Below are 27,917 nucleotides of genomic sequence, written 5' to 3'. Positions count from 1 at the left end.
TTCACAGCCCATCAGTCCGGCCCATGGCTAATAGACCGGTCGCCCGAGGACCCCTTAGTCCAGGACTCCCTCAGAAGGTGTGCAAGCTATTGAAATCTCTGTGTGTCCTGAAACAAGCGCCTAAGCAATGGCATGAGAAGTGCAATAGAACTTTGACATCTGTTGGCTTTGTTGTTATGAAGCTGACAAATGTGTATACTATCACCATGGTGGGGGCAAAGGAGTTATACTATGTCTATATGCCGATGACATGTTAATATTTGGGACCCAACTTAGAGTCATTAAGGAGGTCAAGACTTTTCTATCTCGTAACTTTGAAATGAAAGACCTGGGTGTGGCTGATGTTATCTTGAACATCAAGCTACTGCGATATACTGAGGGTGGAATTACACTTTTGCAATCCCACTATGTTGAGAATATTTTGAGTTGTTTTGGATATTTAGACTGCAAACCTTCTACAACACCATATGATCCTAACGTGCGGATTCAAAAGTTTGAAGGCACAATTGTTGATCAGTTGAGATACTCTCAAGTGATTGGTTCACTCATGTACCTAACTTGTGCTACTCGACCTGACATCTCACTTGTTGTGTGCAAACTGAGCCGGTCTGTTCCCAATCCAGGAGATGTGCACTGGCATGCTATTGAGCGAGTCATGCGTTATTTGCAAGGTACTGTGAACTACGGAATTTACTATGTTGGGTACCCAATGGTACTTTAGGGGTATAGTGATTCGAATTGGATATCCGATGCTGATGAGATGAAAGCCACAAGTGGTTATATGTTCACACTTGGTGGTGGTGTTGTTTCCTGGAAGTCTTGCAAGCAGATGATCTTAACAAGATCGACCATGGAAGCAGAACTCATGTCATTCGACACATCATGCGTCGAAGCAGAATGGCTTCGAGAGCTTTTGATGGGTTTGCCAATGGTTAGTAAGCAGTTCTGACTATCTTTATGAACTTTGGCAATCAGAGAGTGATTGGCAAGGCAAAAAGTTCAAAGGACAACGTGCAATCCACAAAGCACATAAGAAGAAGATTGAAATCTGTTGGGCATTCAAGAAACTCCGGAGTAACAGCGTTGGATTATATCCAGACGGCTAAGAATCTAGCATATCCATTTACAAAAGGGCTATCATGTATTATGATAGAAAATGCATCGAGGGAGACGGGCATTGAGACCCACGTAAGGTGCCATGGGGGTAACCCAACCTATGTGATCGGAGATCCCATGAATTAGCACCTGGGAAAACAATCCAGCGGTCAACTGATGAGAGTATCCTTACTAACCCACTCTGTTGAAGATGTTATGCTCTCGTAATCTGCAAGGCAAGTTGAATTTTGTCTTAATGTGTTCCAAAGCTTGTGTAAGCAAGATGTTGTCCTACATATCATTCTTTGGAGGAGCACACCTATGTGAGCCCGACTGCTGGTCACATCTATGAGATAGGGTAATTTCTAGGAAGCTCATGAACAAGTTAGGAGTAATGACTAATAAGCTTCACCAGTGGGGTTTGCCTTTGGTAGCCACGTATCAGCTAACAATAGGCAAAACTTCTGCATGCTAAACTGACAATTCAAGACATAGTCCATTGTTCAGTTGTGAAGAAGTCTAATCGTGTTGCTCTAGGTGGAAGTTCAACTTAACAATCTCCACTAAAAATTTTGGTATATCAAAACATTGTTTGGAACAGATGAAAAAACTAATGTGCCTCGAGATCTGGTGGGGGTTTATTGGATTATAGATGGGCTTTGGCCCATATAAGACAATAATCCATGGTTAATCTCTAAGCCCCATTTAGGTGCACGACAAGTGATGGGAAGTTTATTACCATACTACTAGTGGAGTTGAGAGTGAGACCCCTTCATTAGGGCTGCTCTACCATATGCCATTGGGAGCTTGAGAAGAGGAGCTGTACACGCGCGCTCCTCCTCCGCCGCCCGCCTCGCCACACCACGCCTCATCACGGGTTGCAGGAATGAGCCGAGCTGAGCTTAAACCTATGCGCTTTATTTTTGCCAGCTAGGAATGGTTAATTAATCATGGACACTGAAGTGCCACTGTCCAATATGTTGGACCGTGGGCTGTTCGCGGACACGGTCGTGGTCCTGTGCCCAAACCTATCTACCTGACGGCCTATATATTGAAGGAGTTGGCCAGTACGACCGACACATACTCACTCCCTCCTTGCGCAACCGTGGCTGCCATCTACCGTTCCTCTCACTATGCTGCTTCCGGTGACCCCATCCCGACGACCGCGTGCATGGTTGGTTGGCAGAGCAGGTGCCTCCGGAATCCCGTCCTTTGAGGTGCCGCCTAGGAGAAGAGCGGGTTTTTTCGAGAGCGTATCGGCGCGACCGCTCTCGATCCGTCCCCATCTCCATCCGCCTCTGCTTCGACTACTTCCCCTGCATCGACTCCATGGCCACCGCCGCCGCCAAGAAGAAGGCCGCGGACGACGCCAAGGCTACCGCCGCCGCCGCATTGGCCTGGCCAACCAGAGGGTATGACTTGTTTATCCCCTATTTACCCGCTCATGTGCTAACCGCATACTCTGTGTTCATAGATGTTTCGTTTCTATGTACTTTATGTGCTCACATGCTTAGCTTTTGGTATGAGCTGCATACTGTGATTGCCATGTTTGTTATCTACTCGTGATTAGATTAATCGAAAAAGTGCTCATATTTCCAACAATTGTCTATAAAAGGTTTGTGTGTTCCATTGAATAAAGAGGTGATCCTAAAAAAAAAAGAATATCCAAAGAGGAATTCAGGTTGTTAGGCAAAAAGAGATTTAAAATCGTGACAAATAGCATGATCCGCCCCTGCGTGGGAATAGAGGCTAGATTCGGAGAGAGGGGAGGAGAGGGACGTATGTGTCAAAATATAAAGGAGCGGTGCCAATCAGCTCGCACGAGAATCCTAATCCACTTGAAAATCCTTCTTTTCTCTTGCGTTGAGAAGAAACCAAGAAGCGAAAATCGGCACCGTTCCCGTCGCCGCCTCGTCGCCTCCGTCGCCCGTCTTCCTTTTCCGCCGATTCGTGCCAAGGCGAGTCCGCGCCCACCACCACCACCACTCTCCTTCCCACTGGCTAGGGTTTTCGGTTTCTAGAACCTCACGCCCGCCCGCTCCATGCAAGCCCCGCCGCTCGCCGCGCTCGCCGGAGGCGCCTGGGCCTCCCATCGACCTGCCATATTAGCGGCGCCGGCGAGCCTCCGCCGTCCCAGGCGCGGCGCCCTCCGGCTGCCCGCGTGGAGGCCGGCCGGAGGCGGCCGGGCTCCGCGGCTCCCGGCCAAGGGCGCCGTGCTCGCCTCCGACACGGGGGCGGACGAGGAGGTCGCGGGGCCATCGCCCCTGCTCGACGTGCGCAGCGAGCAAGGTCTGCTGCTGCTCTCAAATGCATTTTTGACTCGCACATTTATTAAGTCTTGTAGAGGAGTGATCCCAGAAATCTCATCTCATCTCGTTCTTTTTCATTCATATGAAACCATCAGTTGCATGTGGTGTGCAGAGTTCGTTCTACGCGTCAGGAAGGAAGTGGAGAGAGGGAAGTTGCGTCCGGATGTTGCTGACAACTTTGAAAACCTGTACTACAACTACAAGAATGCGGTGAATATACTTCCTGTTTCCTGTCTGGTACAGTTAGATCCTTATTCACTTACTCATGACGTATATTCTGTGATTGCTTTGGCGTCTTCAGGTCCTACAAAACGGGGATCCAAATGCATATCAGATCATGCTTTCCAACATGATGGATTTATTTGACCGCGTTCTGCTGGATGAAGAGGTCCTATTTCTATGCCCGTTACCTTCCCAATTCGCTCTCACATTTTCTCTTTGTTCCAAGATGCACTTTTACACCAATCTTCGTGTTCTTTTGCAGAATCCATTTACGTTTCAGCCTTATCACAAGGCCATCAGAGAACCGTTTGACTATTACACTTTCGGTCAGAACTACATTAGGCCACTGGTAGATTTTAGGTAATGAAGAATCTGATCTGAGCACATATAAGAGGCCCTGTTTGGTTCATATAGTGTCATACGAAGTTTGCTGTACTTCTCATGGACATCTTCTGTGTGAACAGGAATAGTGATACATTATGCCTCATCAGACTCATTTGTTACAATATGATACTGCTTTCACAGGGTGCATATTAATTGTATTGCACATCTACTGTCACAGACCCTTACTTTTTTTTGTCATTCATGTCCCTTCACAGTCTATTGGACAAATACATATTTAATTTTCATGAATTATGATGAAAATTCTGGATGCTGTACACATATTTCCATCGTGCTGAGGAATTTATTTTGAAGATGATAATAAATCTGTGCTTTATATTGTAATGCACAGTATCTGATCTGCAATCTCCAGTTCCTGGAAGATGTATCTGCCTATTCTATTGCAACAAGTATTTATTTTATTTTTAACTAACATTAGTCATAATATATTTTTCGTGAACAGAACAGTGGTATTTGTTAACATACTCTAGTTTATTTTAATTACCATCATGTGGCAGGAGAGTTCCTACATTCATAATTTCATATGTATCCAAAATTGATCTTTGACCTATCAAACATGGTTTCCTTATGCTCAGGAACTCTTATGTCGGTAACATTTCTGTGTTCAGTGATATGGAGAATCAGCTTCGGCAGGTGAACTTGTCTAACCTTTGTCATATTTTCTCATGAAATGCCAATCACTAGCTTCTTGGGCGTCAAACCTTTTTAGTGTTCTAGTAAATGCAAACCATCATGATTTTTTAAGAAGAAAAGCAGAAACGCTACTATGAATGAGAAAATGGGTACCAGACTCCAAAGGTCACAAAATGATCGAGAGAGATGTTGCTTACTTGGTGAAATAGAGCAATGTAATCAAGTTTCCATATAGATGGCATCACCAGCCGATCCTTAAATTCTAGCAGAGAAAGCGTTTTAGTGCATCTTACCACATGGCACCCCCCAGCACCATATATTTATGTATCTAACTTATGTTACTCTTTCAATTCGCGATGTTAAATATTATTTACTGAACATGCATAAGCAAAATATTTTATGATTTTTTATGTCATCGCAGGGTCATAATGTTGTTCTGATGTCTAATCATCAGACAGAAGCGGATCCAGCAGTTATTGCCTTGTCACTTGAAAGAAGCAATCCGTGGATTAGCGAGAACATAGTAAGGGAACTCTCTGAACGAACTACCATTTTCTTGTGAATCATCATAAGCTAACCGCATCGGTACCAAAAACCCCATTTGCTATAGGTTTATGTTGCTGGGGATAGGGTTCTTACAGATCCTCTTTGCAAGCCATTTAGCATGGGAAGGTCAGTTTGTATAATAATGCTAAATTGTTGTTTCTGCTTTCTTCTAATCCTGTTACCGGAAAGCATCAGCCACCTAAACATTTTCTCATAACAGAAACCTCCTTTGTGTGTACTCAAAAAAGCATATGAATGATTTTCCTGAGCTAATTGAGATGAAGAGGAGGGCAAACACTCGAAGTCTCAAGGAAATGGCTTTGCTTTTACGGTACTATTTCCTTACAATAGGTGGTTATTTTCATCCTATTTTCCTGCCAGTAGCTAGCCTAATTGATGTGTATGTTTAACCACTACAAGTTAGTGACAGTGAACTCACTTTTAGTGTAAAACATGATATGAGTTTTGGTTTAAATCTAGTGCTGGTGCAGTGAAGATTGTTCAATTGCGCTCAAAGGCAAATAGAGTTAAGGAGATAACCACATGGGTACATAAGCAATATTGACTTCATGCTCACCATCATGGAACTGGCTTTGTTCTCTTTTAAGGGAAGACATGCTAGACTAGGATCACTTTTTGCATCAGAGGATAATGCTTATCTTTTATGATAATATGTAGTGGGGGTTCACATATAATTTGGATAGCTCCGAGTGGCGGTAGAGACCGTCCTGACCCTTTGACTGGAGAATGGCACCCGGTATGTTCTCTTCCCTGCTAGTCTATATGGTTTGGCTGTCTTATCATGTTACAGAGGTTGCTGTGTATGATTATGCATTTTTTCTTTCAATCCAATGACATTGTCATGACAAAGGAAGTGGGAGGGTACTATGAAAGAACCGCAACAAAGAGATTGATTTTGTTTTAGTTCCCCTTACCTTGACCTGTCTGCTACTTACAAAAACAAGGGCAGGCGCCATTTGATGCATCTGCAGTGGATAATATGAGGAGGCTTCTGGAGCATTCTGGCGTTCCTGGGCACATATATCCATTATCATTGCTATGCTATGAGATTATGCCTCCACCACAACAGGTATGGTTACTTGCCATATCTCGCCAGTTCAAATATTTTTACTCTTTTGAATTTTTGTTTTTATTTGAACAGATTGAGAAAGAGATTGGTGAGCAAAGAGTGATATCCTTCCATGGTGTAGGCTTGTCAGTAGCTGAAGAAATAAAGTATGGGGATGTTACTGCTCAATCTCGGAATGCTGATGAGGTTTGTATTCTTTCATGTTTCATTTCTGTATATCTATTGATATTCTTGCTCTAGTTTTTGTGAAGTGTTAGGCCTGTTATCGATAGGACCATTCTATATTGGTAGAACCATTCAATATTGGAAAAGCTTTTGGCGCCTGCAAATAGCTGGCTATACTGATACATTTGGGCTAGTTTGTAAGCTGCACATTCTGTTTGCCTTTTTCTTGTTTGCTGAGGCAGGGCATCGTTGCGGAGCCTCTAAACAATGTTCAGGTAGAAGAGTAATGTTAGATTAGCTTCTGTCGCTGTGATTGCCTTTGTACTGAGAACTACTGCTTACATCTAAACTCGGTAATGAGCCATTGTCAAAATTCATATACATAGTGTAGTCTATATGGTGGAAGTGTCTGAATATGTACGCTATTCATCAGTGGCAGGCCCTTCCATTTGGAAGTCTTCTTAGAGTGAATAGGAACAAAGCTTTAAGTCATGAATGATTGGCTTGCTCTTGTTTTTGTTTAATGGGTGGGAATCAAGTTATTGTTGCGTTATTGCATAATTAGGTATTTGTTTCCACTGGTTTTTCTTCTGATTCTACATCACCAACTCTATCAATCTCCCTTGGGACTGGTGGATGCATTTCCATGTTGCAATGCGAATGTTGGTAATCTTGTGAATTTTAACTCCCGCTAGCCATTCTCTCTAGTCTGAAAATCTTGGTAAATAGAATCTGCAATCGGTGGCTTGTGCGACCCATGTTGCATGCGTCTGCAAAGGTTTATGATATATCATGAGCATCTGCAAAAATAGGATCATTGGCAACCTGTTCAGGACAAAAAAGCACTATGTGATAGTAACATGGTACTATTCACCTTTTTTTGTGCACGTTATAAGTAGTCATATTTTTGGTGAAATTTATACATTTCTTTTCCATACAGGGCACGGGATATACCATAACCTTTATACATGATTATTTTTCTTTTCTTTTGAAAATTCAAAAGGGCTGCATGCATTGTGGGTTCCTCATCCATCTGGTGGATAAAGATCTGCATTCCTGAAAATATCGTCCTGAAAATTATTGCACAGAAAACTTAGCGTAGTGCTTACAATTTCTTTAAGTTACTTTCAGCTTTTGCTCACTTATATTTTTTGTTGGACCTTGTGTTTCTTTGTTTAGTGTTTTTTCTTTGTTCCGGTGGGAAGAATGTTAAGTTGATTTATTAAATACAGGCAAGGGGGATATTCTCAGAGGCTCTGTACAATTCAGTTGTTGATCAATATAATGTCCTCAAGTCTGCTATCTTTAGAGACCGTGGAGCAGTTTCGTCAAACCCTGCCATCTCACTCTCGCAACCATGGCGATGAAACTAAGCTTTCTCAGGTTTGTTCTATACTGACCTGATCACCATCCGCTTCTCCCTCCATCCGGAATTACTTGTCGCTCAAACGGATGTATCTAGACATGCTAGATGCATCCTTTTCAGCGACAACTAATTCCGGACGGAGGTAGTATTTGTTTGTTGCATTAAACACACACATGCATTTATCCCAGTGCGACATTTGCCAGTTTGGTAATTTGACATACGTGAGTAGTTTGGGTTGGTGCAAAGTGCAATTTCACATGGACTTTTTGTGTACGTAGATTCCATTGCTTTATGTTTATGCTAGTCGATCAGCAAAGAAAGTGGAGCTCATAAATGCTGTAGCAGTTTTGCATATGCAGCTTGCATGAGAAATCAGAAGACCGTTGGTACCATGCAAGAAAATTGTGATTTCATATTTTTGTATGATGCATCTGATCTAGTAAGCGACCCCTGGAAAAGATAAACGATTGTAGTATAATGTATTGAACATAATAGCCATAGGAGTAACCGTTTCCATTCCAAAGATGGTTTTCTTAGCTTAGAGGAAGTTAATTTGATGGATTGCATTTGCACAACAAATAATTTGCGGCTCCTTCAATTTTCAGGCCTGGATTTCTCATTTCTTTTCGATGGAGTAGATGAACTGCTATAGTGCAAAGTTGTGGGTTTTTGCTGGGAAGGCCTTGTTAAACTTTGATGTCGTCACAGTTACTAATCATGGATGAGGCTGCGACGGCGGCCCTGCAGACCCTGTAAGTTGTTGAAGTCGCGTGAAGGAAAAACCGTGTGATATGCTGCTGCCTACACCGTGCTCATGTGGTGACAAGAAGTCTGCGGCTATTGTCAGTCTAATCCTAAATAGCACGGCGGAACCCAGCAGCAGATGATGCATGTGTTCCATCTTTTGTGAAGAGCTACTGCTGTATGAGATGGCTATCATCTGGGCCAGATTGGTCCAGCAAATACAGATTGGTCCCTGGATCCTGGCAGGCAGTCGGCTCGATTTCCTTTTTGTGCTAAAAGTTAACTCGTCCTATTTTTTGATTAGTTTTGTGTACATATTAATTCTTTTGCTCCAAAATTTGGAGACACATGACATGATATATACATACAGAGCCCAATATGTGTCGCCTTCCTATTTGTCTTGGCTCCTAACTGTTGACCTTGCGTGGATGTAACCTGTGTTTTATCTGGAGGCGTCGGTCGCTCTCGTCTGAATTTATTACTGAAGCATTTGGATTTGGACGGCGACAGTAGGAAGATATGAATAGGTGTGGAAGAAAGATTATTTGTATGCGTGAGCGCGTTGAATTTTATAGGTCCAGAGCACGCGGTCGCAGGCAGGCAGGGCTCTGAAGACGCGGCAAGCCAATACAGCTGGAGTCTGAATCCTCCTGATCCTGAAAGAAGGAAGATTGATTAGGCGAGCATGGTTGATTTTCTCTTGCAACAAAGCTCGATTTCCTTCCTCATGGAATTCTGGCTGATCTTACAGTTGAGTTGGATCACCTGATGACACGATCACCAGGATTACGAAGACTATCATGTCAGTAGATAATGAAGGATAATCAAATGATGACCACGCAATGTTAATAATTGCTGCTCTAATAGGTTAGCGTACGTGACCTTTGCCCGTCCAACTGGGTTTGCACCATTCCTTCCACCCACAGGAAGGCGAAAAGTAGAAGAGGGAAAACAGCAATCTAAAAAAAAAAAGAAAAAAGTAGTAGAAGAGGGAAAAAGGAGAAGTGGGGACGGAAGGAGCTCCAAGGTGGAATCCATTCCATCCTGAGACCTGAAATCCATCCATCACGCCCTTGGCCTTGGCAGCCGCAGCAGACGACTCGCCTACTCTGCGCCTGCCTGAGCCGGGGAAGGAGGAGGAGGAGGAGGGAGCCGCCGACGAATTGGGAACAAGGTGAGCCCCGACCCCGACCTCTGTCACCGCCGTCGTCGCTCTTCGCTTCGGGCTGCTGATTTCTCCACCCTTCTCAGCCTGCCTACTCTTCTTCTTGCGCTTCCCTGCTACTAACACTGCTTCTGCCGCCGCCGCCGCCCCCAATCCCCATATCCAACTCAAAATTGTCCATCGTATGTATACTGCTCGTCTAAGCGCGATCAAACCACCACCGTCCCCCGATTTCCGTTTCTTTTCTTGCCAACTTGCGATGTGTTCCCTTCCCTTGTAAATCAATCGTACATACAAAAAAAAACTAAATACATAAACAAAGAGTACTACCTGTCCTGTCAGTCAACTTGTGTAGCAATCCATCTACGCGATACTTTACCAGTTCAGTTCAATCTCCACGGCCAAGAAATGGCCCTGCAAGTTGCGTCGCCCCCCTTTTTTTTCTGGGCACCAAACAAGCAAGAAACCCTAGCTGTAGCATCACAAGGACCGGTTCTAGTTTCTGTCAGATATGCTCAAGAACGTAGGTAGGTTGTTCAGCTTCCGATAACCTCCCACCCGCAATCTACTACTGGCAGCTGTTCATGTTCTGGGCTGCTTGGATCCCCCTTCTTGGCTGATAGTGAATTGCAATTTTGGTGCTCGATTTCTTCTTTGCTATCTTGTCCTGACGTAGCACTTTACTTGCCTGCAGGATCACGCCAGGTATCGACTGACTGCCGGATCACTGTAACAAGATGAGCGACAATCTCATGGACAAAGTTAACGCCCTGGGTGAGCGCCTCAAGATCAGCGGCGCGGAAGTCAGCCGCAAGATGTCCACCGGCGTCACTAGCATGAGTTTCAAGATGAAGGAGTTCTTCCAAGGCCAGAACATGGCCGACAAGATTGTTGACGAGGCCACCTTGGAGACCATGGACGGCCCTGATTGGGCTACCAATCTTGAGATATGCGATATGGCCAACACCGAGAGGGTCAACAGCGTCGAGCTCATCCGCGCCATCAAGAGGCGAATCATGCTCAAGAGCCCGAGGGTGCAGTATCTGGCTCTTGTCCTCCTCGAGACCATTGTCAAGAACTGCGAGAAGGCTTTCTCCGAGATTGCTGCGGAGCGGGTCCTTGATGAAATGGTGAAGCTTATTGATGACCCGCAGACTATAGTCAACAACAGAAACAAGGCGCTCATGCTTATTGAAGCATGGGGGGAGTCAGGAGAGGAGCTCCGCTACCTTCCCGTGTATGAAGAAACATACAAGGTACTTATTGATGATCAACATACACGGAATGCTCTCTGGTTAAACTAGCTGATTTTACCGGAACACAGTGCTTTACTGCTGATCTGCCAAGAATCTGAGAAAGCTTATTTAGTTCCTTTTGAACTTTGGTTAATTGTGGATAACTAGATATTAAGTTACTTATGTTAATTGGAGGGATAATTAGGATGCATTTTCATAAACATTCCTTTAGTGCAGTTTACACTGCATCCATAGCACAATGTTGTGCCTGAAACTTGTATCATTAGACTGCCTGAAACTTATATCATTTGGTTTTCGTTGCAGAGCTTAAGATCTAGGGGAATTCGCTTCCCTGGCCGCGATGATGAGAGCCTTGCGCCAATATTTACTCCTCCCCGTTCAGTACCTGCAGCTGAACCATATTCTGATGCAGCACAGGACGGGTATCAAGAAATTCCAGATGAAAGTTTTGCTCCAGTCCGTGCTGCCCCTTCTGTACAAGTCGACGAGGCTTTTGAGGTGGCTCGCAATAGCGTTGAACTTCTGTCCACAGTGCTATCATCATCTCCACAAAAAGAGGCTCTAGAGGTTAGTCTTTTCTTTTGCCAGTCAATTAGAAACTCCAGCTTAGGTGAGTAATTCATGTCGTTCAGCGTGGAATCTGTTATATAGGCAATGTGCTGTGATGTAGGCATCTCAAAAGGCAGGGTTGAAGTTTTGTTATCTTTATACATGACTATATGTTAAGGAAATTATATATTGGTTGCTAGCATTTTTTACATTTTAATCTTAATAGTAAATACTGCAACAATGGCCCTGGCCAATCAACCTGTTATCCCTTATTACCTCATCACAGTCTCGGTGCAGAGCAGTATCTGAAAGTAAGTAGTTAACTGACAGTTTGTTAAGAACTTCATTCTATTATTTTTATCTGCTATTCAGGTATCTAATTCAATATTGTATTAGTACGATGCTATCATCAACTCCCTGTCCTGATTTTCCACTGCACCTCACATACATGCAGGATGACTTGACTACCACCCTGGTCCAGCAATGCCAACAGTGTCAATACACAATCCAGAGAATCGTCGAGACTGCAGGTGATAACGAGGCTCAACTCTTCGAGGCACTGAGCATCCACGATGAACTCCAGAAAGTTCTGTCCAAGTACGAAGACCTCAAGGAGCCCATCGTCGCAGAGCCTGAGCCAGAACCAGCAATGATTCCAGTCACGGTGGAGCCTGAGGAATCCCCACGCGCTGTTGGCAAAGACACCCCCGCAAGGAAATCAGCTGGGTCCGGTGGTCGCTCTACTGGCGGGGATGACTTGCTTCAGGATCTCGACGACATGATCTTCGGTAAGAAAGCCGGCACCTCCTCCCAGCAGGAAAGGACTCCCCGGAAGGAGAAGAAGGACGATTTCATCGGCTTGTGATCAACGGGTATATATGTATCTGTCCGGCTGAAACTTGTCATAAAGGTGTTGCGTGCTCAGTGCATTTCCAAACTATGATACAGGTTTGTGCTTGCGCGTCTATCTTCTCCTGTATCCCGGGGATTGCTGTACAGTGGTGATGTCTAACGTGGCAGTGAGTTTCATGTGACATTCCTTTTCTTTCTGTGATTGTTATGCGGGCCAAATTATTGGAATGCTGGGGCTGCTCACATGCATCGCATGGGTAAGTATATAAGTTTGTACAACGTTCCAGTGGTACAAAGACGGGGTCTGCTCGTTCATCACAATTTTTGAAATCTGGAGTATATATTTTGTCACCAAGTTTCAGCGACGAACGAAGGCAGAACTATGCTTCTCTTCATTCATGTTCAGAATCGACAGGCTATAACATGACGCAGTAGCTCGCTTACAGGCCAGGAATAGCGCCCTTGGCACGCACAACAACGCCAACGGGCCTTCACGCTGATCACTGGCACCGGCCCATAGAGATTAGGTCGTCAGGGAACGACTAACTGGAGGCTACCTGTTTCCGACCCCCCCCCAAAAAAAAAAACTGGAGGGTACCTTCCCTCAAAAAAAAAAGAAAAAAAATGGAGGTACCCCTTCGCGGGTGATCTCCAGCGGTCACTCGGGAGCGCACCGTGCAACATGTGGTGGTGCGTCCAGCTGCCGCCACGTGTCACACACTGAACGCACCCATAGAGAAGTTTTTTTTCACGTGTTTTAGAATTTCTTCTTCATTTTTTGGAGTTTTTCGATTTTGCATGGTCTTTTTTAAATTTTTTCTCGCATGAAGCACACTGCGTGAAAAACATAGACGTGCTTCATGATGAAGCACAACACACTTGTGTTCTACAGAAAAGCACAACTGTGCTTCGGTGTGAAGCACATTTGTGCTTTTCACAAGTGTATCTTTTGGAAAGTGAAGTACGATTGTATTTCTCAAAAGTGGACAATACAGTTCATAAAAAAGAACAACGGTGCTTGGCGTGAAGCACATATGTGCTTTTCAAAAAATGAAAAGCACAATTGTGCTTTTTGCTTCCCACAATTGTGTTTTCAAAAAGTGAAAAGCATAACTCTTCTCGTGAAGCACAATTGCAGTTGTGCTTCTCGCCGAAGCAGTTGTGTTTCTCGAAAAGTGAAAAGCACAATTATGCTTAAAAAAAAAAGCATAGTTGTGCTTCAGGTAGCTGTGCTTCTTGCGGTCTCGAAAAATGAAAAACATAGTTGTGCTTTCAAAAAAGGGGAAAAGCACAATTGTACTTTAGGTTTCTTTTTTCCCGAGTTTCTTTTGTCAGTCTTCAATCTTTTTTTGTGGTTTTTGTTTTTCGTGTTTTCATTTTTTTTATTTCTGGTTTTTTCTGTAAAAGAAAAAAAGTTTGTTCAAACCTATTAATATGGGATTTACTTTCGAAGATCTTGACGCAAGAAACGCAACAGTGAATGGTTCATGATTTGGACGCACATTTAAGACATAAAACATTTTGGAAGAACAAATCAATGAAAAAGGTACAAAATTCCCAGGTTGCGACAAGGTCACAGATGCATTGAGCTACTTGTCACCACAAGAGAGAGTGAGAGTGACCATTGCAAGGGGTACCCTCTAACTAATGATTTCGGGTCATCATAGTCGCCTACTAAAAGCATACAACCGGACCCCTCAAACCCTCCTTATAAATTTGGGCCGACGACCCGGTCACTTTTTTGCCACCCAACCGGACCCCTCAAACCGGCCCTATATATCCGGGACCCGCCATATCTAGCTCATATGTGGGACTCATATGGGGACGCCCAAACACGTCTGCCATGTTGAACTGGCGACAGGGGCCCACGCCAAAACCTATCATTTGAACGGGCGCCTCCTGTGGTTTTGGTGAAGAGGCATTCATGTCGCCGCTCCGGCGGGCTCCCCGAGGGACCAAATCCGGCTATTTAAGCCGGATGGTGAGGCAGCCCTAGCCAGCTAGCCCCGTCCCCATTACCATCCCTCTCGCCCGCACCACTGTTGCCTCTCCTCTCCCTCTTTCACTTACAATCTGACCTCACCGTTCGTCGTACGAAGAGAAATGACATTAACAAAATATTTCTCAGGGGGTGGGGGTGGGGGAGGGGGTTGGGTGGGGGAGTGTTGGAAAACGTAGTAGAAAACAAAAAGAATTCACGCCTACGCACACCCAAGATCAAAATGAAGATGCATAACGGGTTGGGATCACGATCGTTATCGTCACCGAGTTGCAGCGGAAGAAGAATGTGTCGGTGTAGATCGTACTTGGAGTCCCTCGAACCGTCGATGAACGATCCCGCGAAGTCCCCATGAACAGTCCCTCGAACCAAAGATCGAAAACACGGCCTCTATACTTGGTTGCAAACGTGCAACCTTCACAATCTGGCAGCGCTTCGCCGTCTAGAGCTAATTGTTGCCCGGAGAATTAGAGGCAGGAGATTAGAACCTCACAGGGCTTCTAATTACGAGGACAAGAGGATTAGCCTAGCTCTAATTAGTCAACTAGGACCAACTACAACTAGAACTAGAAGAACTAGAGGAGGCTCCAAAACTTGTGTGTCGAAAGGGTGGAAATCCTCTAGTATATATAGGTTGGAGGGGAGAGGAGGGGCGCCACAAGAGGAGGGAAAGTCCCTCCCCTTTGCCGGCCAATGGAGGAGGAGTTGGACTCCTCCCCCACTCCAATTCGAAAGGTCCTAACGGGCGCCTTTAGCGCCGGTTGGCAGTTCGGGCGCCCACGCGGGTGTGAACTGGGCCGGCCCAGCTTGCCTCCTTCGCTCCCTTGGGTCTCCTCGATCGCCTCCTTTGCCCCGCTCGATCGCCTTTCGCTCCCTTCGACCATGGTTGACCGGTCGACAGTTGGCTAGTTGACCGGTCAACCATTGACTTTTGACAAAAAAATCAAAGAAAATCTTGAATTAAAAAAGTTCATGAAATTTAAAAGAAAGTCCAGAAACTTAAATAAAGTTCATGAATTTGAAAAAAAGTTCATCAAAAATGAAAAAGAATTCATCAATTTGGAAGAAAAAAATAAGTTCACCGATTTAGGAAAAAGTTCATCAAAAATGAAGAAGAGTTCATCGAATTTTGAAAAAGAGTTCGTCGATATTGAAAAAAGTTCATCGGTTTTTAAAAATGTTCATCGATTTTTTAAAAAGTTCATCAATTCTTAAAAAAGTTCATTGACTTGGAAAAAAGTTTATCGAGTTTAAAAAAAGTTCATCAATTTAAAAAAAGTTAATCGTTTTTGATAAGAAGTGTTGGGAAACGTTGCATGGAAAACAAAAAGTTTTCTACGCACACGCAAGATCTATCAAGGAGATGCATAGAAACGAGAGGGGGGAGTGTGTCTACGTACCCTCGTAGACCATAAGCAGAAGCGTTTAACACGCGGTTGATGTAGTCGAACTTCTTCGCGCTTCAACCGATCAAGTACCGAACGCACGACACCTTCGCGTTCTGCACACGTTCAGCTCGGTGACGTCCCTCGCCTTCTTGATCCAGCAAGACGTCGAGGTAGTAGATGAGTTCCATCAGCACGACGACGTGGTGACGGTGATGGTGAAGTGATCTCCGCAGGGCTTCGCCTAAGCACTACGAAAATATGACCGGGGGTGTAAACGATGGAGAGGGGTGCCGCACACGGCTAGGCAATTGTCTGGGGTGTGCTAGGGCGCCCCCCACATATATATAGGTGGGAGAGAGGGAGGAGCAGCCATAGGAGGCGCCCAAGTAGGAGGAATCCTACTTGGAGTCCCTCCCAAGCCGCGCCCCCCCGTGCCATGTTTTCCCAAGGGGGAGGAAAGAGGGGGGGGGGGGAGACGGAAGGAAGTGGGAATCCCAATCCACACTTTCCTTTCCCTTCTCCCCTTTCCTTCTCCTCCTTAGGCCGGCCCATATGGGGGGCGCACCAGCCCCTTGTGGCTGGTGCGTTTTCCCTCTTGGCCCAAAGGCCCATATCTTTTGACGGGGGTGCCCGGAACCCTTTCCGGTGACCCGATAAGTACCCGGTACCCCCAAAACATTTCCGGTGTCCGAATACCATTGTCCTATATATCAATCTTTACCTCTCGACCATTTAGAGACTCCTCGTCATGTCCGTGATCTCATCTGGGACTCTGAACAACATTCGATCACCAAATCACATAACTCATATAATACTATATCGTCATCGAACGTTAAGCGTGCGGACCCTACGGGTTCGAGAACTATGTAGACATGACCGAGACACCTCTCCGGTCAATAACCAATAGCGGAACCTGGATGCCCATATTGGCTCCTACATATTCTACGAAGATCTTTATTGGTCGAACTGTTATGACAACATACGTAATTCCCTTTGTCCATCGGTATGTTACTTCCCCGAGATTCGATCGTCGGTATCTTTATACCTAGTTCAATCTCGTTACGGCAAGTCTCTTTACTCGTTCTGTAATATATCACCTCGTGACTAACTCCTTAGTTGTTTGCTTGCAAGCTTATGATGTGTATTACCGAGAGGGCCCAGAGATACCTCTCCAATACTCGGAGTGACAAATCTTAATCTCGATCTATGCCAACTCAAAAAAGACCTTCGGAGCTACCTGTAGAGCATCTTTATAATCACCCAGTTACGTTGTGATGTTTGATAACACATAAGGCATTCCTCCGGTTGCATAATCTCATAGTCGAAGGAATCACGAGATCCAATCTAGAGGCCTTTTCCGACACTTTGCCGGAGGGGTCAACGATCACGGAGGGGTTCTTCATCATCACCCTTGCCTCTCCGATGATGCGTGAGTAGTTCACCATAGACCTACGGGTCCGTAGGCAGTAGCTAGATGGCTTCTTCTCTCTTTTTGATCTTCACTACAATGTTCTCCTCGATGTTCTTGGAGATTGATTTGATGTAATGACTTTTCGCGGTGTGTTTGTTGGGATCCGATGAATTGTGAGTTTATGATCAGTTCTATCCATGAATATTATTTGAGTCTTTGTTGAACTCTCTTATGCATGATTGTTATAGCCTCGTATATCTTCTCCGAAACTTTGGTTTGGTTTGGCCAACTAGATTGATTTTTCTTGCCATGGGAAGAGGTGCTTTGTGATGGGTTTGATCTTGCGATGCTTAATCTCAGTGACAGAAGGAGACATGACATGCATGTATCATTGCCATTAAGGATAAAAAGATGGGTTCTATTCCTACATGAATAGATCTTGTCTACATCATGTCATTGTTCTTATTGAATTACTCCATTTTTTCATGAACTTAATACACTAGATGCATGCTGGATAGCGGTCGATGTGTGGAGTAATAGTAGTAGATGCAGGCAGGAATCGGTCTACTAATCTTGGATGTGATGCCTATATACATGATGATTGCCTTGGATATCATCATAAATATTTGCTCTTCCATCAATTGCCCAACAGTAATTTGTTTACCCACCGTATGCTATTTTCTCGAGAGAAGCCTCTAGTGAAATCTACGGCCCCCATGTCTATTTCCTATCTATTTTCAGATCTATTAATCCAAAAATCCAAAAATACCTTGCTTCACTTTTTCTTTACTTATTTTATTTTGTATTTTTGCTAGATATATTTATCGAATCTCATACAATTTAATCTATCTCAATACCTAGGAGGGATTGACAACCCCTCTTACGCGTTGGGTTGCAAGTTTTTGTGGTTTGGGTGCAGGTGCTGTTTACATAGTGTTGCTTGGTTCTCCTACTGGATTGATAACCTTGGTTTCATAACTGAGGGAAATACTTACCGTTGTTGTGCTACATCATCCTCTCCTCTTCGAGGAATTACCAATGTAGATACAAGCAATCAGGAAGAATTTCTGGCGCCGTTGTCGGGGAGTCATCATGAACATCTATCAGGTTTCTACGCACAAACTCTTATCTCCTTGCAATTACTTTATTTGCCATTTGCCTCTTGTTTTCATCTCCCCCACTTCTAAAGCGTTTTTGCAAAAATACAAAAAAAATCGTTTGCCTTTTTTCTCGTTCGATCTTTTGTTTGCTTGTGATCTTGCTTGCCTATGTTATCGTTATGGCTACTTCTTCACCTACTATGTGTACCCCTGAGAACGAAGTTCTCAACTTTAAGCAAAGCGGAGGAGAGAATTTAAAGGATGCTTGGTATAGGATTTGCAATGCTCATAATAGATCTACTTGTAAGCAATCCACTACAATTCTTCTTCGCAATTTTTATGTGGGCATTACCATTTGGTATAGATTTATTCTTGATACTATCACCGGAGGAAATTTCTATATGTGCCCCCCTTTGGATGCTTTTAATGCTATGGGAAATTTAGTGGGATCACCTCCAATCATTATCAATGAAATGGTTTTAACTCTCAAACATGCTATTCAAAGGCTAGATGCTATTGAAAAGAAAATGCTCCCGGAAGAACATATTGAAAATTTGGATAAAAGGCTTCATAATCTTGCTATTAAAACTGGGTCAAAGTTAGGAGATACTCTTAAATTACTAAGAGAGAAAGGACCCGTAGTTAACGAGAGGTTAGATGAGAGCCCCGCTGGAATTGATAAGTTGGAAGAAATTTTTAGTAATCTGAGTTCTGCTTTTTCTTGTGTTAAAACTACTAAAGATTCCTATTAGTAAGAATTGCAAGTCTACACATGTTTGTAAGAACAAGGGTGCCACTTATAGTAGCAACAATGAAGATCTTAAAATGATTAGTATTCACCCCAACTTTGTTGAAGTGATAAAGAACCCTGCTTGCAAAAGTGAACTTTTCAATTTTATTCCTAGGAGTGTAATCATAGAAAATATGCATACTAGATCTCTAAGGAATTATAGTTGTGTGATTGAGGAGTTGGAAACTAAAGATAACAATATTTGAATCTATGCATTATGCCTAGCTAGGGACATAAAACGATAGCGCTTGTTGGGAGGCAACCCAACGAATAAAATAATTTTTTCTCTTTTTCTTTATGTTTTTGTGTGTTGGCACAATTATGATACTGTTATGATTGTGTTTTCATGTTTGAATTAGTGTTTGTGCCAAGTAAAGCCTTTAGGATCATGTTGGGTGATAGTTGATTTGATCTTGTTGGAAAACAAAAACTTTTGCGCCCAGTAGTAGAATTGTTAAAATACGACGGAGCACGATAAAATCCTGAGTTTTTTTACACAATATTCATATACAAATTGCCTATGTTTTCCTATTTTTTTAAAAAAATTGGTGTTACGGAAGTATGGTCAAAGTCTAGATTACTATAGATTGTTCTGTTTTTGACAGATTCTGTTTTCGTTGCATTGTGTGCTTATTTTGATGAATCTATGGATTGTATCAGGGGGTATAAGCTTGGTAAAGTTAGAATACAGTAGTTATAATGCAATAATAAAATATGAATGGGTTTGCAACAGTACTTAAAGTGGTGATTTGCTTTATTATACTAACGGATCTCACAAAGGTTTTGTTTAGTTTTGTGTGATCGAAGTTTTCAAGTTTCGGGTGAGATCACGATGGATGAAGGGATAAGGAGTGAAAAGATCCTAAGCTTGGGGATGCCCATGGAACCCCAAGGTAATATTCAAGGAGAACCAAGCAACTAAGCTTGGGGATGCCCCAGAAGGCATCCCCTCTTTCTTCTAACGGCCATCGGTAATTTTACTTGGAGCTATATTTTTATTTGCCACATATCATGAGTTTTGCTTGGAGCGTCTTGTATTATATGAGTCTACATCAAGCCTACCAAGTACCTATCATAAACTCTCATCTCTTGCACTTACATTATTTACCATTTCCTCTCGTTTTGCCCTCCCCAGCTTCTAAGACGTTTTAAGAAAAATACAAAAATATTTTCCGTTTGCCTTTTTGTTTGCCTTTATGTCTTACTTGGTTTGTTTGCTTGTTTGCTTGCCATAATTGTGTATTTGTTCCAAGCCAGAAAGCAAAAGGTTTATGGATCCACTTAAATTTTTCTACTTGGATCATCTTCGATCCATATGTGCTCGTGCTGAAACCCCAACTAGTTTAGTTGAGGGAAAATCATTAGGTGAGCATGCTCATTTTGTGCGTCACCGTTTGCCTCAAAAAGGGGGACTCTTATGGAATAAAATAAATTGTTTGCTATGCTATGCTTGGAATCTATGTGAAATTTATGATTTTACTTGTTGCTCGAAAAACCCCAAAAAACACCTTCCCTACCTATGTGAGTTTAATGATAATGAAATCCTATCTTCTTATGCCAAAGGTGTTTATAGTTACTATGATATCAAACAAATTGAAGAATTTGTCGCTTTTAAGGGTGTTTATGAAGTTGCTTCTTTGATTGAGAAGTATGATATTACTCTCTACAAATCAGAAAATTTTGACATACTTAAATATTGCTATGAAAACTATGCTTCTAATGCCTATGTTAAAATTTTATTGAGAGAATGTCCACTGCTTTGGAAGAAAATAATGATATGCATGAATCTATAGATAATTATGATTTCGTTGATTTGATTGAAACACCCCCTTGATGAACATGATGCTTGCTATTCTTATGGCCATGATGCCAATATTAATTATGCTTATGGAGATGAACTTGCTATAGTTCCTTATGTTAAACATGAAATTATTGTTATTGCACCCACACTTGATAGTTCCTTCAATGAAAAGCATGATTGCAATGATGTTATTATAAATTCTATTAATGTAAATTGTGGTAATAATATGCAAAATCCCAAGCTTGGGGATACTAATTTTGCTATGTCCACTACTCATTGCAATGATCATGATTAGGGTGATTCTTCGTATGATCTTGAAAATCTATTTAAACCTCATGATAATAGTGTTTGCAATAATATTGAAAGTGGGTTTGGAAGAGTGTCCACTCTAGGTATTAGACCCCATTAGTTTGGAGAATGATCAATCTCATGAAATTTTTGATAAAAGTGGGTTTGGAGAAGTCATGACTTTATTAGATGATAATCCCACTATTTTGGAAGAGTGTCAACTTTGCATGCATGTGGATCATGAAGAGAATATTTTATGTGATAGCTATATTGTTGAATTTGATTATGATCCTATATGTAATTATTATGAGAGGAAAATATGGTTGTAGAAATTTTCATGTTACTAAATTACCTCTCGTTATGTTTTAGATTGCTAGTGTTTCTTTCTTCTTCCTTGCATATGCTAGTTTTTGCTTGTCTTGATAATTTGTTTGCTTATAAAATTCCTACTCATAGGAAGTATGTTAGACTTAAACTTGTTTTTCACATGCTACATGATGCTCTCTTCATGTTTCAATTGCTATCTTTCATGTGAGCATCATTAAAATTATCAATGCCTAGCTAAAAGGCTCTAAAGAAAAGCGCTTGTTGGGAGACAACCCAATATTTTTCTTTTCTGTTTTTATGTGTTTACACATTATTACTTCTGCAGTAATTGTGATTTAGTGTTTTAGTTAGTGTTTGAGCCAAGTACTACCTTTGGGATGGTCTATGGTGATAGTTGATTTGATTTTGCTGAAAAACGGAAACTTTTGCGCCTTGTAGCAGAATTGTGTGATAAAATTCTGAATATTTTACAAAATATTGATATACAAATTGACTAGGTTGTCCTAATTTTTCAGAATTTGTGGAGTTACAGAAGTATACGAAATTTCCAAATTACTACATACTGTTCTGTTTTGACAGATTCTATTTTCATTGTGTTGTTTGCTTATTCTGATGAATCTATGGGTAGTATCGGGGGTATGAACCATGGAGAAGTTGGAATACAATAGATATAACACCAATATAAATTTAGAATGAGTTCACAACAGTACCTAAAGTGGTGATTTATTTTATTATACTAACGAAGCTTATGAGTTTTCTGTTGTGAACTTTTCAAGTTTTGGGTAAAGATTTGGCGGACTATGGAATAAGGAGTAGCAAGAGCCTAAGCTTGGGGATGCCCAAAGCACACCAAGGTAATATTCAAGGACAACCAAGCATCTATGCTTGGGGATGCCCCGGATGGCATCCCCTCTTTCGTCTTCAATCCGTCGGTAAATTTACTTGAGGCTATGTTTTTATTCACCACATGATATGTGTTTTGCTTGGAGCGTCTTGTATTATATGAGTCTTTGCTTTTTAGTTTGCCACAATCATCCTTGATGTACACACCTTTTGAGAGGGACACGCTTTAACCTTGAATTTATTAGAATAATCTATGTGCCTCACTTATATCTTTTGAGCTAGGTAGTTGCTCTAGTGCTTCACTTATATCTTTTTAGAGCACCGCGGTGGTTTTATTTTGTAGAAATTTATGAACTCTCATGCTTCACTTATATTATTTTTAGAGTCTTAAAATAGTATCACAATTTTCTTAGGTTATGAATTTAGTCCTAATATGATGGACATCCAAGAGGGATATAATAAAAACTTTCATAAAGAGCATTGAATATATGAGAAGTTTGATTCCTTGCATTAGTTTTGAGATAAAAGATGGTGATATTAGAGTCATGCTAGTGAGTAATTGTGTATTGGTAGAAATACTTGTGTTAAAGTTTGTGATTCCCGAAGCATGCACGTATGGTGAACCGTTATGTGATGAAGTCGGAGCATGATTTATTTTTGATTGTCTTCCTTATGGGTGGCGGTCGGAGACGAGCGATAGTCCTTTCCTACCAATCTATCCCCCTAGGAATATGGTATTTGTACTTTGTTTCGATGGTTAATAAAATTTTGCAATAAGTATGTGAGTTCTTTATGACTAATGTTGAGTCCATGGATTATACGCACTCTCACCTTTCCACCATTGCTAGCTGATACGTCTCCAACGTATCTATAATTGTTTTTGACTGGGAACTGTAGGGGAAACCCCCATAGCATATCAAAACTTTATTGAGAGTATCTATAATTTTTGATTGTTCCATGCTATATTATATTCTGTTTTGGATGTTTAATGGGCTTTATTATACACTTTTATATTATTTTTGGGACTAACTTATTAACCGGAGGCCCAACCCAAATTGCTGGTTTTTGCCTATTTTAGTGTTTCGCAGAAAAAGAATATCAAACGGAGTCCAAACGGAATGAAACCTTCGGGAACGTGATTTTCGGAACAAACGTGATCCAGAGGACTTGTGATACGTCTCCAACGTATCTATAATTTTTGATTGTTCCATGCTATTATATTATCTGTTTTGGATGTTTATGGGATTTATTAAACACTTTTATATTATTTTTGGGACTAACCTATTGACCCAGAGCCCAGTGCCAGTTCCTGTTTTTTCCCTTGTTTCAGTGTTTCGAAGAAAAGGAATATCAAACGGAGTCAAAACGGAATGAAACCTTCTGGAGAAGTTATTTTTGGAAAGAAAGCAACCCGGGAGACTTGGAGTGCACGTCAGGAAAGCAACGAGGGAGGCACGAGGCAGGGGGCGCGCCCTCCACCCTCATGGGCCCCTCGTGGCTCCCCTGACGTATTTCTTCCGCCTATATATATATATATATATATATATATATATATATATATATCCATATACCCTAAAACCTTCGAAGAACAGAATAGATCGGGAGTTCCGCCGCCGCAAGCCTCTGTAGCCACCAAAAACCAATCGGGACCCTGTTCCGGCACCCTGCCGGAGGGGGGAACCCTCACCGGTGGCCATCTTCATCATCCCGGCGCTCTCCATGGCGAGGAGGGAGTAGTCCACCCTCGGGGCTGAGGGTATGTACCAGTAGTTATGTGTTTGATCTCTCTCTCTCTCGTGTTCTTGAGGTGATACGATCTTGATGTATCCAAAGCTTTGCTATTATAGTTGGATCTTATGATGTTTCTCCCCCTCTACTCTCTTGTAATGGATTGAGTTTTCCCTTTGAAGTTATCTTATCGGATTGAGTGTTTAAGGATTTGAGAACTCTTGATGTATGTCTTGCGTGGGATACCCGTGGTGACAATGGGGTATTCTATTGATCCACTTGATGTATGTTTTGGTGATCAACTTGCGGGTTCCGCCCATGAACCTATGTATAGGGGTTGGCACACGTTTTCGTCTTGACTCTCCGGTAGAAACTTTGGGGCTCTCTTTGAAGTACTTTGTGTTGGTTGAATAGATGAATCTGAGATTGTGTGATGCATATCGTATAATCATACCCACAGATACTTGAGGTGACATTGGAGTATCTAGGTGACATTAGGGTTTTGGTTGATTTGTGTCTTAAGGTGTTATTCTAGTACGAACTCTATGATAGATTGATCCGAAAGAATAACTTTGAGGTGGTTTCGTACCCTACAATAATCTCTTCGTTTGTTCTCCGCTATTAGTGACTTTGGAGTGACTCTTTGTTGCATGTTGAGGGATAGTTATATGATCCAATTATGTTATTATTGTTGAGAGAACTTGCACTAGTGAAAGTATGAACCCTAGGCCTTGTTTCCTAGCATTGCAATACCATTTACGCTCACTTTTACCACTTGTTACCTTGCTGTTTTTATATTTTCAGATTACAAAAACATATATCTACCATCATTATTGCACTTGTATCACCATCTCTTCGCCGAACTAGTGCACCTATACAATTTACCATTGTATTGGGTGTGTTGGGGACACAAGAGACTCTTTGTTATTTGGTTGCAGGGTTGTTCGTGAGAGACCATCTTCATCCTACGCCTCCCATGGATTGATAAACCTTAGGTCATCCACTTGAGGGAAATTTGCTTTTGTCCTACAAACCTCTGCACTTGGAGGCCCAACAACGTCTACAAGAAGAAGGTTGTGTAGTATACATCAACTTGGAGTCTACGTAAAGCAATCAACGTGGAGAGCACGAGGCAAGGGGGCGCGCCTACCCCCCCAGGCGCGCCCTCCACCCTCGTGGGGCCCACGTTGCTCCACCGACGTACTTCTTCCTCCTATATATACCTACGTACCCCCAAACCATCAGAGGCATCCACGAAAACCTAATTCCACCGCCGCAACCTTCTGTACCCGTGAGATCCCATCTTGGGGCCTTTTCTGGCGTCCTGCCGGAGGGGGCATTGATCACGGAGGGCTTCTACATCAACACCATAGCCTCTCCGATGATGTGTGAGTAGTTTACCTCAGACCTTCGGGTCCATAGTTATTAGCTAGATGGCTTCTTCTCTCTCTTTCGATCTCAATACAAAGTTCTCCTCGATTCTCTTGGAGATCTATTCGATGTAATCTTCTTTTGCGGTGTGTTTGTCGGGACCGATGAATTGTGGGTTTATGATCAAGATTATCTATGAACAATATTTGAATCTTCTCTGAATTATTTTATGTATGATTGGTTATCTTTGCAAGTCTCTTCGAATTATCAGTTTGGTTTGGCCTACTAGATTGATCTTTCTTGCAATGGGAGAAGTGCTTAGCTTTGGGTTCAGTCTTGCGGTGTCCTTTCCCAGTGACAGCAGGGGCAGCAAGGCACGTATTGTATTGTTGCCATCGAGGATAACAAGATGGGGTTTATATCGTATTGCATGAGTTTATCCCTCTACATCATGTCATCTTGCTTAAAGCGTTACTCTGTTCTTATGAACTTAATACTCTAGATGCATGCTGGATAGCGATCGATGTGTGGAGTAATAGTAGTAGATGGAGATTCGTTTCGGTCTACTTGTCACGGACGTGATGCCTATATACATGATCATACCTAGATATTCTCATAACTATGCTCAATTCTATCAATTGCTCGACAGTAATTTGTTCAACCACCGTAATACTCATGCTATCTTGAGAGAAGCCACTAGTGAAACCTATGGCCCCCGGGTCTATCTTCCATCGTATTAATCTTCCAACACTTAGTTATTTTTATTGCCGTTTATTTTACTTTGCATCTTTATCATAAAAATACCAAAAATATTATCTTATCATATCTATCAGATCTCACTCTCGTAAGTGACCGTGAAGGGATTGACAACCCCTTTATCGCGTTGTTGCGAGGTTCTTATTTGTTTGTGTAGGTGCGCGGGACTTGTGCGTGGTCTCCTACTGGATTGATACCTTGGTTCTCAACAACTGAGGGAAATACTTACGCTACTTTACTGCATCACGCTTTCCTCTTCAAGGAAAAACCAACGCAGTGCTCAAGAGGTAGCAAGAAGGATTTCTGGCGCCGTTGCCGGGGAGTCTACGCACAAGTCAAGACATACCAAGTACCCATCACAAACTCTTATCCCTCGCATTACATTATTTGCCATTTGCCTCTCGTTTTCCTCTCCCCTACTTCACCTTTGCTGTTTTATTCGCCTTCTTCTCGCGAGATCTATTGTTTGCTTGTGTTACCATGTGCCTTCTATTTGCTTGCATCTTTGCTTGCTAAAAATCTATTGTTATGGATCCTCATTCTCTTGCTAATCTTTTTAAGAGATCCAATTATGATGAACCAATTTCTAGTGATTTGAGTGCACTAGATTATCTTTATGAGGTTTTGCTTCAAATTCGTGAATCTAAAAATTGTGATGAAGAAATTTATGAAGAGATTCACTATAGCTCCTTGAATAAAAAGCATGATTGCAATGATTTTACTATAAATGCTCTTGATGTCAATTGTGCTAATAATATGCAAAACCCTAAGCTTGGGGATGCTAGTTTTGCTATCTCTACTACTTGTTGCAATGATCATCATTGGGGTGATTCTTCTTATGATCATGAAAATTTATTTAAGCCCCATGATGAATATGAGATTGATAATAGTGTTTGCAATAATATTGAAAGTGGGTTTGGAAGAGTGTCAACTTTAGATCCCACATATTTAGAGAATGTTTAATCTTATGGTATTTTTGATAAAAGTGGGTTTGGAGAGGTCATGACTTTAGCTAATGTTAATCCCACTATTTTGGAAGAGTGTCAACTTTGCATACATGTGGATCGTGTTAAGCATATGTTTTGTGATAGCTATATTGTTGAATTTGCTTATGATCCTACATGTAATTATTATGAGAGAGGAAAATATGGTTGTAGAAATTTTCATGTTGCTAAATTACCTCTCGTTATGTTGAGATTGCTATTGTTTCTTTCCGCTTCCTTGCATATGCTAGTTTTTGCTTGCCTTGATAATTTGTTTGCCTATGAGATGCCTATGCATAGGAAGTATGTTAGACTTAGATGTGTTTGTCACGTGTTTTATGATGCTCTCTTTGCGCTTCAATTCTTGTCTTTCATGTGAGCATCATTAAGATTATCAATGCCTAGCTAAAAGGCTTTAAAGAAAAGCGCTTGTTGGAAGACAACCCAATATTTTTCCTTACTGTTATTGAATAAATAATCCATATAGCTTCTGTTTAGATGTGGTTTTGTGTTTTAGTTAGTGTTTGTGCCAAGTTAAACCTATAGGATCTTCTTGGATGATAGTTATTTGATCTTGCTGAAAATTCCAGAAACTTTCGGTTCACGAAAACAATTGTTTAAAATCACCAGAACGTGATAAAATACTGATTCCAATTGCAGTAGATCAATAAACAAATTTTCTAGGTCGTCCTATTTTGGTAGAAGTTTTTGAGTTCACAAGTTTGCGTTAGTTACAGA

General features: G+C 42.0%; 2 protein-coding genes across 4 annotated transcripts; both read left to right on the top strand.

The window, feature by feature from the left end:
* Positions 1-2,915: 2,915 nt before the first annotated feature.
* LOC109771895 (glycerol-3-phosphate acyltransferase, chloroplastic) lies at positions 2,916-8,966 on the top strand. 2 transcript variants are annotated; one of them, XR_002234952.4, is made up of 13 exons: positions 2,916-3,384; positions 3,517-3,614; positions 3,706-3,792; positions 3,889-3,986; positions 4,604-4,661; positions 5,083-5,184; positions 5,272-5,333; positions 5,428-5,538; positions 5,886-5,964; positions 6,178-6,297; positions 6,419-6,483; positions 7,695-7,845; positions 8,434-8,966. XR_002234952.4 is itself a non-coding variant. In XM_020330585.4 (13 exons), exons 1-12 carry the CDS (start codon positions 3,138-3,140, stop codon positions 7,827-7,829), a joined length of 1,311 nt encoding a protein of 436 aa, XP_020186174.1. In that variant the 5' UTR covers positions 2,916-3,137; the 3' UTR covers positions 7,830-7,845; positions 8,434-8,966. The 2 variants fall into 2 exon arrangements, 1 of the variants encoding a protein (XP_020186174.1); XM_020330585.4 differs by having other exon boundaries at positions 6,370-6,483.
* Positions 8,967-9,451: 485 nt separating this feature from the next.
* Positions 9,452-12,578, top strand: LOC109771896 (TOM1-like protein 1). 2 transcript variants are annotated; one of them, XM_020330586.4, is made up of 4 exons: positions 9,452-9,746; positions 10,432-10,993; positions 11,297-11,560; positions 11,997-12,578. In XM_020330586.4, exons 2-4 carry the CDS (start codon positions 10,475-10,477, stop codon positions 12,405-12,407), a joined length of 1,194 nt encoding a protein of 397 aa, XP_020186175.1. In that variant the 5' UTR covers positions 9,452-9,746; positions 10,432-10,474; the 3' UTR covers positions 12,408-12,578. The 2 variants fall into 2 exon arrangements, with proteins under 2 accessions (XP_020186175.1, XP_040259795.1); XM_040403861.3 differs by lacking the exon at positions 9,452-9,746 and adding an exon at positions 10,188-10,264.
* The last annotated feature ends 15,339 nt before the right edge of the window (positions 12,579-27,917 follow it).

This window comes from Aegilops tauschii, chromosome 1 (assembly GCF_002575655.3).
Source record: "Aegilops tauschii subsp. strangulata cultivar AL8/78 chromosome 1, Aet v6.0, whole genome shotgun sequence".
Classification (NCBI taxonomy): Eukaryota; Viridiplantae; Streptophyta; class Magnoliopsida; order Poales; family Poaceae; genus Aegilops; species Aegilops tauschii.
Note: the sequence above shows the minus strand (reverse complement) of the source record. Positions and strands in the feature narration are given on the sequence as shown.

Bases quoted from the DNA above. Each gene is read 5' to 3' on its own strand.
- LOC109771895 (XM_020330585.4), top strand. From the start codon at position 3,138: ATGCAAGCCCCGCCGCTCGCCGCGCTCGCCGGAGGCGCCTGGGCCTCC. The intron at 3,987-4,603 runs GTAATGAAGAAT...CCTTATGCTCAG, and splicing joins AGGCCACTGGTAGATTTTAG to GAACTCTTATGTCGGTAACA. The intron at 5,539-5,885 runs GTACTATTTCCT...GATAATATGTAG, and splicing joins GAAATGGCTTTGCTTTTACG to TGGGGGTTCACATATAATTT.
- LOC109771896 (XM_020330586.4), top strand. From the start codon at position 10,475: ATGAGCGACAATCTCATGGACAAAGTTAACGCCCTGGGTGAGCGCCTC. The intron at 10,994-11,296 runs GTACTTATTGAT...TTTTCGTTGCAG, and splicing joins TGTATGAAGAAACATACAAG to AGCTTAAGATCTAGGGGAAT. The intron at 11,561-11,996 runs GTTAGTCTTTTC...ACATACATGCAG, and splicing joins CACAAAAAGAGGCTCTAGAG to GATGACTTGACTACCACCCT.